Below are 15,164 nucleotides of genomic sequence, written 5' to 3'. Positions count from 1 at the left end.
GACGTGGTTGGAGATGTGTTGACCGCCTTAGTCAACTGGTGTTTAAAAGTGCTCTCCACCGCGCCATTGGACGAATGGTGGAAAAGGGGGGCTACGGATATGTTTGATACTATTGGCCTGACAGAAGTCGTGGAGGCCGTGAATTGGGGACCATTATCGGAGACCAACTTGTGTGGCAGGCCCTCAGTGGCGAGGACCTGTGCCAGGGATGTGAGTGTAGCCTCTGTGGTGGTGGATGCCATGCGGACAACATATGGGTATTTGGAGTAGGCATCAACAATGAGTAACCACACGGACCCCAAAAACGAGCCCGCAAAATCGATATGGATGTGATCCCAGGGCCGGGAGGCACAGGCCACGGTGCAAATGACTGAGGGGGGCCTCGCCTGGTGAGGTGCACAGACAGTGCACCCACAGACCAGGCACTCAATATCACCATTGATGCCAGGCCAATACACATGCCGGCGAGCCAAAACTTTCATATGGGACATACCCCAGTGCCTGCTGTGTAACAAACCAACCACCCAATGGGCATCCGACTCTGTGGCCAACAGAAGGACATTATTGACCACACAGAGCCTGTGGGACAGGTGGCGCCAGGGGCTGAAATCGCCCTGCATCCAATGAGTAACATAGGATGGCCACCCGTGGACCACGTAGTTGAGAACCTGCCGACAGATAGGGTTGCGGCGGGTAGCCGCAGCAATGTGAGCAGCCATAAGAGGCAGACCATCCAGTGCATCTCGGCAAGCGGAATCAGTGTGAAAGAAGAGGACCTCCTCTTGGTCAAAGGCAGGATTGGGGCCTGCTGGGAGACATGACAAAGTGTCCGCGTTAGCATGGTGGGCGGTGGGCTTATACTGGATGGTGTAAGCGTAATTACGTAAAAACAATGCCCAGCGTTGGAGACGTTGAGCCGTCCACTGTGGAAGGTGAGAGTGGGGTCCAAATGTGACCAAGGGTTTATGTCTGTCAGGAGGCTGAACTTTGCCCCAAAGAGATAGGTGTGAAATTTTTGGCTAGTGAACATGATCGCCAGAGCCTCCTTTTCAATCTGGCAGTAGTTCCGTTGTACTGGGGTCAACGTTTAGAGGCATAAGCAATAGGCTGTTCGGAGCCATCGGCGTCCTGGTGGCAAGGACGGCCCCAATGCCGTATGCCGACACATCAGCTGCCATAACCAAGGGGCGGTCCGGGGAAAAGGGAGTAAGGCAAGGGGCAGACTTCAGCATTGCCTTTATTAAACAGAGAAAAGCGTGGTGACAGGCAGGAGTCCAATCAAAAGGTACCCCTTTGAGATGCAAGTGATTGAGCAACGGAGGCAGCTTGGGGCAAGAACTTTAAGTAATAAGTCATCTTGCCCAAAAACACCTGGAGTTCAGATAAGTCCTTGGGACGAGGAAGGGCCTCAATGGCCGCGACATTATGACCCGAAGGGCGAATGCCATCTTTGCTAAGCCAGTGGCCTAAGTATTCCACTTCCAGTTGAAAAAAACAACACTTGCCCAGCCAACAGCATGAACCAGCAGACTGTAGAGCGTGAAAAAAGGCGCTGAGGTTTTGGAAATGTTCCTGGCGGGAACGCCCAGTGACCAAGATGTCATCCAGATAATTCACACAGGCAGGGATAGGCTGTGTAAGCTGCTCCAGGAATCACTGGAAAATGGCCAGCGCCGAAGAGACACCAAAGGGAAGGCGCTTCTACTTATAAAATCCGAATGACGTGTTGAGAACCAAGATGTTCTGAGATTCGGCATCCAAGGGCAACGTGGTATGCCTCAGCCAGGTCGATCATGTAAAAATACTCTCCCCTGGCAAGCTTCACAAGAAGGTCTTCGGGTAAGTGTCAACGAGGGACTGAGCATTGACTGTAGTGCCAAGTCCCCACACTGCAAAAGGGACCCATTGGGTTTCCGTATGACCACCAGTGGTGTTGCCCACGCACTGTAAGTTACAGGCTCCAGCATGCCAGTGGCCTGGATCCAATCAGGTTCCTGCTTGACCACTGGCCGTAAGGCCACTGGAAGGGGCCGGGCCCGGAAAAAGCGAGGCTGTGCATCCGGCCGTAGGGTGATGTGCGCCTGAAAGCTGGAAGCACATCCGAGATCCGATGCAAACAATGACGCAAAAGCGGAGCACAGGTATTCCAAGTCCTGAAAGGAAACAGCCATGGAAATGACCTTAACTTCGTCGGAAATTGAAAAGCCAAACAGCTGAAACGCATCCAGGCCAAAAATATTCGAAGCCGATGGATGGTCGATGACAAAGAGGGTAAGGAGCCGGGGAACACGCTTGTATGTCGCCTGGACGATGAACTGCCCACGAAGGGGAATGGAACCGTCTCCATAGGTGACCAGACGGCAAGAGGGAGGCGAAACGCAGGAGAGCCCAGCCGGGTATATGTCGCCATATTAATAAGGGAGACGGTGGCCCCTGTGTTGTCCAGAAAACTGACATCCTCAGTGAAAATGCGGAGCGTGAGGAAAAGCTTCCGCACTGTCATCCTGTGGGACGACCGATTGCAGAGCATGGACTGTATCTTGAGGCCCAGGAGGGGCTGGAAAGAGAGAGTAGAGCGACTACGACAAACCGATCGGATGTGGCCCTCCTTGTTACACCGAGTCCACGTTTTCCAGCGGTGGGGACAGTCAGCACGCGAATGGGCAGTAAAGCACTGTGGGCAAGATGGAAGTGGACCGGCGACAAGGGGCGACTGAAGCCGCCGATGCCATAGAGTTGTCGAACAACGAGGAGTCCCGATGGCGTTGGCCTCTGTCGGCCGGGCCATGTCGCCGCTGCGAGGGTGGAACCCGCCGCGATCGCCGCCACCTGTGCTCACGCCATAAGAAGCTCGTTAGCTGCTTGAGCAATTTCAAAGGAGTGGGCAATGCGGAGAATCTCTTCCAAGGAGGGGTTGCCGAGTTTCAATGCCGCAGTACAGACCTCAGGATCGGGAGCCAGCTGAACCACCACATCCCGGATCAGGGAGTCCGCATATAAAGCCTTACACTGCTGATTGGTGCACGTAAAATTGCATCGACGACTGAGACCCTGCAAGTCCGTGACCCAGGAACGATACGATTGACCAGGCTGTTTATGGTACTGTTGGAACTCCAGCCGAGAGGCGACAACATAGTAGCATTGGGAATAATAGTTTGTCAACAAAAGGCATATCTCCTGGAAAGAGAGAGCCACAGGATTGGACAATGGTGCCAACTTGCGGAGAACAAAGAACGTGTCTGGGGAGGCCCAAGACAAAACAGCGACCGCTGCAGGGAGTCGTCCATGACCTGAAAAGCCGTGAAATGTTGTTTCAGCCAATGTAAGTAGGTTTCCCAGTCCTCTTTAGCGTCATTAAAGGGTGGAAATGACGGCGGACGCAGGAAAGCATCGGACACCCGAGGACTTTGAAGCTGTTGTGGTAACGGGTCCCGAGCATCGACTTTGTCCGTTAGCAACTGCAGAAACTTTTGTAAGATGTCTAACTGGAGCTGCTGCTTCTGCATGAGCTGCTGCTGTTGCTCCAGCAGACAGACCAACTTCGCCTCTATACCAACAACGACCGCCGTTTACCTCGTCGCCAAAATGTTGTAACGCCGACTGGAATGGTCGAGGGGGGTTGAAGTGACGGAAAATGCGGCAGGACCCGCGGAGCGGCTACCGAACAACAACACAATGGAAGAGGACGGACACGACCAACGAAAGACAGAACGAACAACAACAAGATCAAAAACAACAGAGTTACAAGAAAACCTAACAACCACGTCCACCTGTAACACAGAACAAGAAAGTAAATAAGCTGTCTAAGGTGAGGCGATGTGTCCAGAGACATACGCAAGGTTAGACTGGCTGGCTGAACGAGAGGCAGGCACCTAAGTACTCCATCAGGAGTGCTGCTATTGGCTGCCGGAACCACGTGTTCCACTGTGGCACCCTCACACTACATGCGGGCCAGGAGGCGCACGCCGCCACAGCTTATGGTGCGATGGTGCAGAGACCTCTAGGAGTCTTTGACGTCCATGACGTCTGGTGGGGATTCAAATTCCACGGTACGCGGTACCAGAGCATATAACAAATATCTTTATCATTATTGATGTCATCAGATGTGTATACTTCAACTCCAGTACTTGTATAAAGACTGGATATGTCAACTGTAACTTCTTTACTATTAGGAAAAAGTTATAGTTCTTTATCGTGCTTCTTGGTTTTTGTTGCTACGGAGATTATTATGCCAAGAATAGTGACCAAATTTAACTTTAGCATTCCAGATGAAACATATCACTTAACAGACATAGATTTTACAGGTGAAAATATCATAACATGAGAAATGGAAGCATATCTCCAGAAAATTGCTGCAAACTTGGATAGAAAGGTCCGGAAAATTGATTTATGTGTAGTATGTGTAAGTGCTCAAAAGTTCAAGTTCCTGGAGATCGGAAGCACATGCTGTATCAATTTGTCGCTTTTTGTAGAGGAACTGATTACAATGTCACCTGTGAAATTGGAATGGCATCAACCACATTTCAGTAATGACCTCTATTTGTTCAACAGTGGGCATGATTATCTCCACAAAAATTAACTTTTCAATAAAATTTTATGCCACCACATGTATTTGGAATCCCCAAATTCACAGCTAAAGTGATGACAGTTTTGCGTTAATAGAATCCCTACAATACAGGGTACTGATCACTAGATGCTTCGTATGTGTAAAAGAATACCAATTTGCAAGTCAATCTATATTGGATGGCACTTGAGTAGGAAGGAAAATAACAAATCAATAAAATAGCATAATTCACCTATAATCTCAATAAATGTTGATATCTGATGGGTTGAAGTAGATGCTGAGAGTAACAGAATGAGGTGATGACTTTCCTACAACATGAGATGCAATTACTCGTGACACCAAGAGTGTCCCACATAGATGTGGAAAAGTGTATTGTGAATGACTTGCTGATTTTGACACTGAGATGCAACATGTATATCAAAGAAACCTGAAAACCTATAATCAGCTCTGAAAATGTGGTCAGCTAGCTCAGAATTGGGAAGGGGGGAATAAGTACAGATCGGTTGACCAAAAACTGACAACAAATGAAATACTGATTAACAAAGCAGCTCTTAGATGGTAACAGATAGAATGTTGCTCAAATTAGAGTTCCCAGGAATTATTGAAATTGTTGTTCTCGTGTAAAGTCAATGCACTGTGTTAGCCTCCAGATTACACTGCTGAAGTATAATGAGGTTGGTGTGGTGTCAGATAATGTAGTGAAAGATATTACTAGTTGTCTCTTTCTACACTTAAAAAAGATTTACGTGAATGAATGCTTCTAGTGACAGCCACACAATTTAGCTTCTTGACTAACATTCTAGGTAGTTGCATCTGAGTGTTTATTTCAAAATGAATATTTTGGGGTTTCAGCTGTGGTCCATTTCAAGCAAAATTTCTGCTGCTTCCTACAATGGATATTAAATGTTAATCATTTGTTATTCTTCTTGTTTTCTCTCTGTTGCCATTTCAAAATTCAAAGTCAACATTATACTTACAAAATGGAATTCTGTGAAAGACGGGAGGGAAGATGTATTCATTGAATTAATGAAAGCATTCACATTGTAGCAAAATAATTTGAACCATTGAGTGATGTCGCTGATACATCTCATCACCAGTCTACCAATGGCTTTGCAGTGCTACATCCTTTGGTGAGAAAAGTGTGATTAGTGTATTTTGGAGTGAGGAGATGTGCTCTACTTGGGATGAATCTTTTTTATTTATATTGTTATGGTTGTTTGACAGTCACTTAGAAGTCCTACATATCTTGATTTCACATCAAAAAATGCCACCATCTTTGCACATCTGCTTTTCATGGCTGCTTCATAGTTACAGCACCAAGACATACAGCTTGGCATGTGTCATAGAGTTCATCAATGAACTGCATAAACTGTGGGAGCACTTGTTATTCTTAAGTGACTACATGAAATCTGCAGTGCATGTTCTGTTTATCCAGAGAAACCAACAGAGAAATTTTCAACTGTCTGTTCTCTTTTCCATATTAATATGTGTGTTTTATGAACAGAGCTTAAAAAATTCCAGTTCATTATTTTACGATTATTATGAGAGAAGTTCGAGAATTGAATTACTGTTTGTACTATTGTGATGTGCCAACCTGTGGTATAAATTATTACAGCATGCAATAAAATTAGTTTCCTGGAATTTTGACAGGTCAGTTGAACAGTGTTTGGCCACTCTCTCACCGTCAAGGGGTGACCATACACAAAGAAATAAAAGATCACTGCTAAACTGACTTTAGGTAACACATGGCAAATTAATCTCCAATAAGACAGGCTATTTCTACAAAACAAAAAAGTGTACCATTACCGATAGCACTTTATTATGGGCTCAGTGACTAATAGTTTCAAGTTTGATTGCATGGTTAAGCAGAAGTTATGCTCCTAAACATACCATCACAAGTGCCAAGTTAACGCTTAATTTGCTCTTTTTTTTTTTGGGGGGGGGGGGCAGCTGCAAAATCAGGAAAATAGAGACCTTACATGTGATGTAATAGATACTTCATGTACAACTTTCTTTTTTCTTTTGTAATACAACCATTCTCGAAATACACATATTCTCATCTGGATACCCGAACATATTATTGCACCACTTCTGGGATCCAGGTAGGCGAACCTGCATCCAATTGAATCAACCTCATACATTAATAATGAGGGCTGATGAGCTGACCAGCCTGTATATGATGTTTAGGTAGTTTCCCGCATCCAGCTAGGTAAATATCGGGCTGGTACTTGTGTCCCACCTCAGATACACACTACACAAACATTTAGAAAATGTTCTGACACTTCAGCATGAGATCTATCCTAAATGCAGACAGATGAGGTACGGTACACAAATTCCATCCCGAAGGAGTGGTGGCATCAGAATTGGCACCTGGTTTCAAACTGTCATTAACTTTTGTCAAACCTCATATAACAATGCTGACTCCATAGAAACAGGAGCAGCCAAGGAAAGCGAAGAAGAAGGAGAACCATTTTCAAAATATCAAAATTTCAATTTGAAATGCACTTGTATATGTCAATGTCTCCTGCAATATCACAGTGTGATGTGACGATATGTTCACAATATCTGTAAATATATGCTGCCAAAACAAAAATTGCAACAGGTTTCTACAGACATTATCTTGTGCAAATACTATTCAGGCAGTAATATGAAACTTGCAATGCTCTCGATGGGTTGCATAGAGATTATTTCAATGTGGTTCTGCTACAATTTTCATTGTCCATTTATACTGCAGTATTTCCTTACGATCTATCAATGCGTTTTGTACAGCTACTACCTACAGCTTTTTCAGCTAAAAGAACACAAATGGATGGAATTATTATGCTTTCAAACAGTTTTGGGTACTATCTTGTAGGGCACTTGAAAAGTAAGTCTGTTAGCTAAACATATTTCTGTAGCTGTGCGATTAGTAGTTTTTAGATATAGAAATTTTCCCATTGTGCAGGAAGTAGCTGGTAGCTCAAGTATGCCACAAGTTTCATGATATTTGATCAGAAATAGTTCACAAGTTAGGTTAGTATGTTCTCCACGGGTGTTTTGGCAATTAACTTGGTATGCATTTAAAGTTATTACACTCGAGTAGTAATGGTAAGTCAGTATTAGTCTGTCTGTTTGAAATGTGTAAGGTTTGGTATAATTGTTGATCAGCACAACAATCAAGCAAATACTAGTAGCTATGATGCATTTCCAGAGATGTTATAGCGTATAGTCAGAAGTGTAGAATATTCCAAATGTTTAAGAAATTATTATATTATCTGGCCTTTCACATCTTCATTTTGCTTTGTGGTGACATCTAGTATTTGGTATTTAAGCCGAGGACTGAGGCATATTTCTGTGACAGATGTTTCACTTCCTACTGGTGTCATGCTAAAAAATAAATTGGTTTTTAATATTCTGTACACATTTTTAGCCTGTAATGCTGCTTTTTGTGTATGCTGAAAATTCAAGGGTTGGTGCATGTAATAATAACCAGCTGCATTTAATCTCTTCTTCAATTTTGCACTATTCTGCATGGATGTTTTTATGCACTGTTTTGTGTGCAAATTTGAAAAATAATATCTCAATTTTATTGTGATATTTGTTGTAAATGCAAATGTAACTGTACTATGGCTGAAAAATGTTTCATTTTCTTTTTCTAGATGGGCACAATGACATCTTTGAATGCGTCTACTACCCACTCCATAGCAGGATCTCGACCAACAACACCCCATAGCACAGTCTCAACAGCTCCTGCAACAGGATTTTGAAATATGTAGACAGGACTTGACATAAAATCACAAAGAATTGAAATTAGTGGTGTGGATGGTCCCACTTTTCTACAAAATAATTTACACGTGATGAGTGCTGCTAATAAACAAACATTATTTTTACAAATATTATTTTTTGCGTGATACCATTTGTCAGTAGATTAAGATTTTTGCATTTAGAACATAACTTGGTCATATTTACCCATCAGTTTTGAAGAATAAGTGCAGTTTTTGGTGTCATGCCAGCATTTTGCACTACTTGTCATAAAATATGTGCGGCTGTAAACCACAAATGCACTTGAAAGATTTTGTCTATGAATTCAGTTAAAAAAAAAAAAAGGCAGGCTTTAATGTTTCTTTCTGTTTATTCGAGTGGATTAATTCAAATCTCAATTGATTAAGTGTTGAAGAATCATGAGAATATTATTTGTATTTCACCAGTTGTCATGAGATTCTTTCCCTCTGTGAGAAGTACTTAATTTGACAGCATTGTAATGTATGTATACTCGCAAAGAAAAAGACCCTGTTCTTGAATCTCATTTGTGTTTTGGAAGAATGTATCATGATTGCGAGTCTTCACTTTACAGTATAATACTAGAAATGTTATTGTCTTCTCTATTGCTGTCGAACAGTTCATTGTCATAAGAAAAACTGTGTTCACAGATTATTCATATATTTCACATACAAACGGTGATTTTAAAAGTGAGAGTTGACTTGTCTATAAGTCACTTATAGCTTCACTGTAGCTGGACAGTGTATATTTTTGATAGATACTATAAAATTGAAATTAATTGGATCAAAAGGAAAGTTCGCTTAAAAAAAACTGTTAAATTGCAGGCAGACAGAACGACTGACCAATACTTACACTTAAGATGGGAAAGTTCAAATACTGCTGATACATAAATTTGAATGTAGGAAGTAAAAATAACATTTATCTACCAGAACTGTTGTCCTTTTCTATGGGAGAAAAGACGGGTAGCTCGGGGAAGGTTGGAAGGAGGAGCATGTAACTTTGACAGATGTCCTAGTTTGGGGGCTGTGTAACCTGCACCTCTTTCTCGTCAGCATCCAAGGTATTCCTCTTTTCTTCTTGAGGAAGTACAATCAGTTCTGAAAACTAGACATTATTGTTTCTATTTTTAAATTTGCATTTTAGGTGCACATATAATACTGCCTCACGATGTCAAATACTGGTCAGCAATGCCATCTACTTGTATACTGATTTGTCGATACAGAGACTTTGTGCATGTATACTAATTTCAGTCCAATCAGTAAAAACGTGGTATATTACAGAATTTAAACTTTTGCACTATAATTAATGATTTCCAAGTTCCTGGCTTTGCAACAGAGTTAATGTTATCATTGTCCTTCAACAAGATTTTGACAACCTCCCTAAATGTCTTTGTCAGGAGTCGATTGCAGCCTTTGAGTTGGCCTTAAATTCTGTAAGATTTTTATTCTTTGACAGTGCTTGTAAATATCACTAGAGCGGTGTGCAATGTGTCCTGTCCACAGTTTGGTTGGAGTTCAGATGGCAAGCATTGAACTCTGCACATGACACCTCATGAAAACAACTAGAGAGGTTGTCAGAATATCATGGAAGGACGAACCTTTCAGTTTGTTTTGACACATCCTACTGAATGAAAACTGTGTGCCAGCCTGGGTCCCGAACCCAGAACAGCTGTCCGGGCACAACTTGTGATTCACCCTCACAACTTACTGGTGGAACTAATGTTGTGAGTTGCGCCTGGATGGCTGTCAGTAAGAGCATTGCCTGCTAAAGGCTGTGTTAGAGTTTGAATCTGGCACACAATGTTCATCTGTCAGGAAGTATCGTAGAAGAAAAGTGATAACTAATCTGGCAGCAAACCCAGAAACTTGGAAAGGTAGCTGTGTGAAACAGAATACTTCCACTTTGGCAGTATTAAAGAAAGAAAAAAAATATTTTTGTTGTGGAAGAGTATTAATCTTTACTTCCTGCTATGAGGAGCTCCTTCTATTTTAATAAATATTATATTGTGAGGTACCAAAAGATTCATTTCAGTATTAAAACAGAGTTTTTTAGTACAGTCTATTTAGTTATCATCAGTATTCTTGGTTATTTCATAATAATTGGGGATGGAACATGTAACAAATAATATTGTTGTGCGTAAAAGGTCATGTGGAGTTATTTGCTGTGCAGCATTTAAAGTAATTGTCATGTCAGTCATGTAGCTGGCACAATAACTGTATAGCATTGTTTGAATCTGTATGTTTTTTGAACTGGAGAATCTGCACTTTTTATTGTGTTTTATGTGCTACTATGTCCCTATTTTTAACTAGTTCATTATTATGACTGGTCAGAGTATATCTCAGTGACAAGTTTACATGTCCAGTAAAATATTTATGTGTTATATCACATTTGTGTATATCATGAGCTTGCAAATCCGTCCAACTTTTTATTATATTTCTTAAATATTTTTCGATTATACAGATTACAATAAATATTTTAATGAATTTGAGTTTTGTATAATGTGATTATGCCAACTGTTTTCCTTTCAATACTTGAAATATCTGAGGCTAAAGAACTAATCAAAGAATCTTAGGAATCAGTAAAAAGTGAATGAGGTAAGGTACTGGCGGAAGTAAAGCTGTGAGGATGGAACGTGGGTCGTGCTTTGGTAGCACAGATATAGAGCACTTATCCACAAAAGGCAAAAGGTCCCAAGTCCGAGTTTCAGTCGGCACACAGTTTTAATCAGCCAGGAAGTTTCTGTTCATTCTTTGTGGACCCCTAATACAGCTGACTTGATTCTCATCTCACTGGGGTTTTGAGTGTACTGGCATTTAAGATAACCAAGAGACAACTGTAGTCATGGCAGCTGAATAATGCAACACAGCATGAGATTTCAATAGTTTCAGTAGATTTCAAGTTTTCTTTTTTACTGTGTTGTGTTTTCTGAACAATGTGCTCTGTAGCAATAAATCAGCTGCAGTGTAAACTTGAGGATGAAAATTAACTGTTGCATTCAAACAGGGGAATATGTGGTGATGCGACATTCTCTCTTCCATCTGACACATAAGCTATGCAGTATGCAGTGAACCATCGTACTTGCGCAGTAGAATTTACGAAAAACCAGTTTAAAATTTTAAACATTCATTTTCCAGACAAAACTTAAGATTACTGACATTAGTGTACAAATTCTACTAGTAATGTTCTTATATAATCAAACTGTAAGAATATTTACAGTCAGCAGTCATGGGAAACTTGTATTTGGATGCTTGACAACTGAAAATGGTTCCTCAGTCATTTTTCCTGAACAAGTGAGATGGAATATTGTATTCTGGCCACTCATTGCTCTGTGCCACCATGGCAGGATGACATGCTCAACTATTTCTGTATGCCTTCAGTAATGGATGAAAGTTTAGTTTGATCACCTGTTTGTACTCTTTCAGATTCATAGTATGATGGGTGGTCACACTTTCATATTGCACATTGGAAAGACAAGTTGTCCACTTGGGACTCCCAGATATATCTAAGTCTCAAAGATTATCTACCCACACTCCATATGTCATGCAAAACTGTTATCTACCTCTGATCAGTGCTGTAATTTCATCAGTGTGCTGTTGACCAGTTAATCTAGTTTTCCCACCACTTGCTGATTAGTAGAACAATTTGAGGTACTGGATACAATGAGTTCAAATTTTTTGAGAAATTAGGGTCAGAAGATATTTTGGAACATTCACTTATGCTTGGAACTTCGGAAGCGGGTTGGTATTTTAACATACAGTTTCATTCTTTATCAGACTGTCAACACTTATGTGCACTCATAGACTACCATGTGAGAAATGTTTAAAAAATGCCAAAATTTGTTAAGAAAACTATCTGCAGGTTTGTAGAACCAAAAGAAATCATGGTGTACGTACAGTGATCATCAAAACTTTTTTGCTCAGAAACCAATACTGACATTGTGGGGCAACACCTCAGACCATTTGTCTACTGAACTTATTATTTGGTAACCTTAACAGATTAGCATGTTATGAGCCCACAATAGACTAGCAATAGTTAAGGTGTCATAAGTTGGATTCAAATGGCTCTGAGCACTATGGGACTTAACATCTGTGGTCATCAGTCCCCTAGAACTTAGAACTACTTAAACCTAACTAACCTAAGGACATCACACACATTCATGCCCGAGGCAGGATTCGAACCTGCGACCGTAGCAGTCGCGCGGTTCCGGACTGAGCGCCTAGAACTGCTAGACCACCGCGGCCGGCATAAGTTGGATGTTGCCCTCATCCTGAAAACTTTTTGTTGGCTGTTCTCTGTTTCAGATTGCTGCCAACTTCAGAGATCACAAAGCTGTGACATTGTAATTGCCTGACACAGTGTTGTGTTGTGTTGGTGAGAATATGATCGATAACAGTAATTGTTAAAGATATGTCCTATCAACTGATGCCTTCTTTTAGTCAAGTTGTGCTATAATTTTCAATTTGCCCCAATTTGATACAGCACCATCCCAACCTAACAATATAATCTTCTGCATTTGCTGTAGTACCACATTTCAAAAGCTTCTATTCTCCTCTTGTCTGTACTGCTTTCTGTGTATGTTTCTCTACCGTATAAGGTTACACTCCAGCAAATACCTCCAGAAAAGACTTCCTAACACTTAAATTGATATTAGATTTAACAAATTCCTCTTTTTTTAAAATAATGACCGACTTATTATTGTCAGGATGTGTTTTATATCGACTCTAATGTACCATTGTCAGTTAGTTTTCAGCCTAAATAGCAAAACTCATTGTTTACTTTTAGTGTCTCACTCCCTAAACTAATTCCCTCAGCATCACCTGATTTAATATGATCGTATTACAATACCCAAATTTTACTTTTTATGCTATTCATCTTAAAATCTCTTTTCAAGGCACTGTCCATTCCATTCCACTACCCTTCCATGTTGCCATCTTTGACAGAATTACAATATCATCAGATGACCTTAAAGCTTTTATTTCTCTCTTTTTCAAATTTCTCTTTCATTTCCTTCACAGCTTGCTCAAAGTACACATTGAATTACATAGGGGATAAGTAGCAACACTATCTCATTGCCTCGTCAGCTACTGCTTCCATTGTATATCTGTCAATACTCATAACTGTGGTCTGGTTTCTGTAGAAGTTGTAAATAACCTTTCACTCCCTTTATTTTATACCTGCTACAGGTTTAAATCCAGAGCTATTCCTAAAACGCCATTCCAAATTGTGCTAAATGCATTATCTGAAAATTATTTCAAGCATCTAATTCATGAGCCCATGTGAATAGTTAACGGTTGTGAAAGCACACTATGTCTTAGCAACAAATAATCCTGAGCTAATAATGAGCATCAAAACAGATACTGGGATTTGTGAACACACAGTAGTCGTAGTGAGATTGAATACTGTAACTCCCAAATCTTCCAAAGATAAACGAAAAATATTCCTATACAAAAAAGCAGATAAAAATTCACTTGACACGTTCCTGAGAGACAATCTTCACTCCCTTCAAATTAGTAATGTAAGTGTAGACCAGATGTGGCTTGAATTCAAAGAAATAGTATCAACAGCAATTGAGAGATTTATAACAAATAAATTAACAGACAATGGAGCTAATCTCCTTTGGTACGCAAAGTGGGCCAGAACACAGTTGCAGAAACAACAAAAAAAGTATGCCAAATTTAAACGAACCAAAATCTCCAAGATGTGCTATCTTTCACAGAAGCTTGAAATTTAGCACAGATTTCAGTGTGAGATACTTATAACAGTTTCCAAGGCAAAACTTTGAGTCGAAATCTGATAAAAAATCCAGAGAGATTCTGGTCATATGTGAAGTATGTTAGCGGCAAGACACAATCAATGCCTTCTCTGTGTGATAGCAATGGAAATACTATTGACGACAGTGCTGCCAAAACAGTTACTAAACACAGCCCTCCAAAATTCCGTCACTAAAGAAACTGAAGTAAATATTCCAGAATTCAAATCAAGAATTGAGCCTCCTCCGGCTCCTCTCATGCAGGAAGAGTCTACCTTCCACAGTCCCCCCCCCCCTCCTGTGGTCAAGTGGACACCAGCCAATGGTTGAAAGAGCCAATAGCTGTTGGTCGAAGGGCTTCACGGTCTTCCTCTGTCCCTGAAGCTACTTCAAGAAGCCATCCCAGCAAGCCCCTAAGGAACGGCGAGAGGGCAAACAAGCAAAGAAGAAGTCCGTTAGAAATGGGAGACTGGTGGCGCCCACACCACCACTCCCTAATAGTTCTGCATCTGAGGATGAAGTAGAGATTCTGGCATCCCATGAGGGTCTAGGTCTAGCCGACACCATGGATGCAATGGTACTGGCTGCGAACACTCAACCGGTGGCGGCAGGTGACCCTGAGGCATAATATTCCTTCTTGGTTACTTCGTGTCCTCCCAGATGATAGGAAGCGTCTTTCTCCAATGGAATTGTGGCAGTTTTTTCTCCCACCTGACTGAGTTACCACAACTCTTTATGTGTTACATCTGCTTTTTGCATTGTCCTTCAGGAAACCTGGTTTCCCGCAATGCGGACCCCTGCATTTCGTGGCTATCGGGGGTACTGCAAAAACCGTAAGGACTGTGACAGACATTCATGTGGCGTTTTTATCTATGTCCTTTATCTGTCTGGCGATTCTGTGACCCTCCAAACACTTTTAGAAGCTATGGGTGTCGGGGGCCTCCCTCCAGATGGTGAAGTGCTGCACCATGCATTGGCTGCACTACTTTCCCAACTCCTACCTTTTCTACTTCTGGGTGATTTTTTCCCGTAACACTATGGGGTGGAATGAACATTACTGGCCGTGGTAAAGATGTCCAGAACCTACTATCT

General features: G+C 41.6%; 1 protein-coding gene across 3 annotated transcripts in view; it reads left to right on the top strand.

Annotated features, from left to right (window-relative positions):
* Window positions 1-10,811, top strand: part of LOC126204460 (uncharacterized) — a 38,870-nt gene extending 28,059 nt beyond the window's left edge. For all 3 annotated transcript variants that reach the window (XM_049938847.1, XM_049938848.1, XM_049938846.1), the window contains exon 6: window positions 8,203-10,811. In XM_049938847.1, the coding sequence (XP_049794804.1) occupies window positions 8,203-8,310 (108 nt within the window). In that variant the 3' untranslated portion in view covers window positions 8,311-10,811. The remainder of the gene's footprint in view (window positions 1-8,202) is intronic.
* Window positions 10,812-15,164: the final 4,353 nt, after the last annotated feature.

This window comes from Schistocerca nitens, chromosome 9 (assembly GCF_023898315.1).
Source record: "Schistocerca nitens isolate TAMUIC-IGC-003100 chromosome 9, iqSchNite1.1, whole genome shotgun sequence".
NCBI classification, from domain to species: Eukaryota; Metazoa; Arthropoda; class Insecta; order Orthoptera; family Acrididae; genus Schistocerca; species Schistocerca nitens.
The sequence above is the reverse complement of the archived record's forward strand: the minus strand, read 5'-3'. Positions and strand labels throughout refer to the sequence as shown.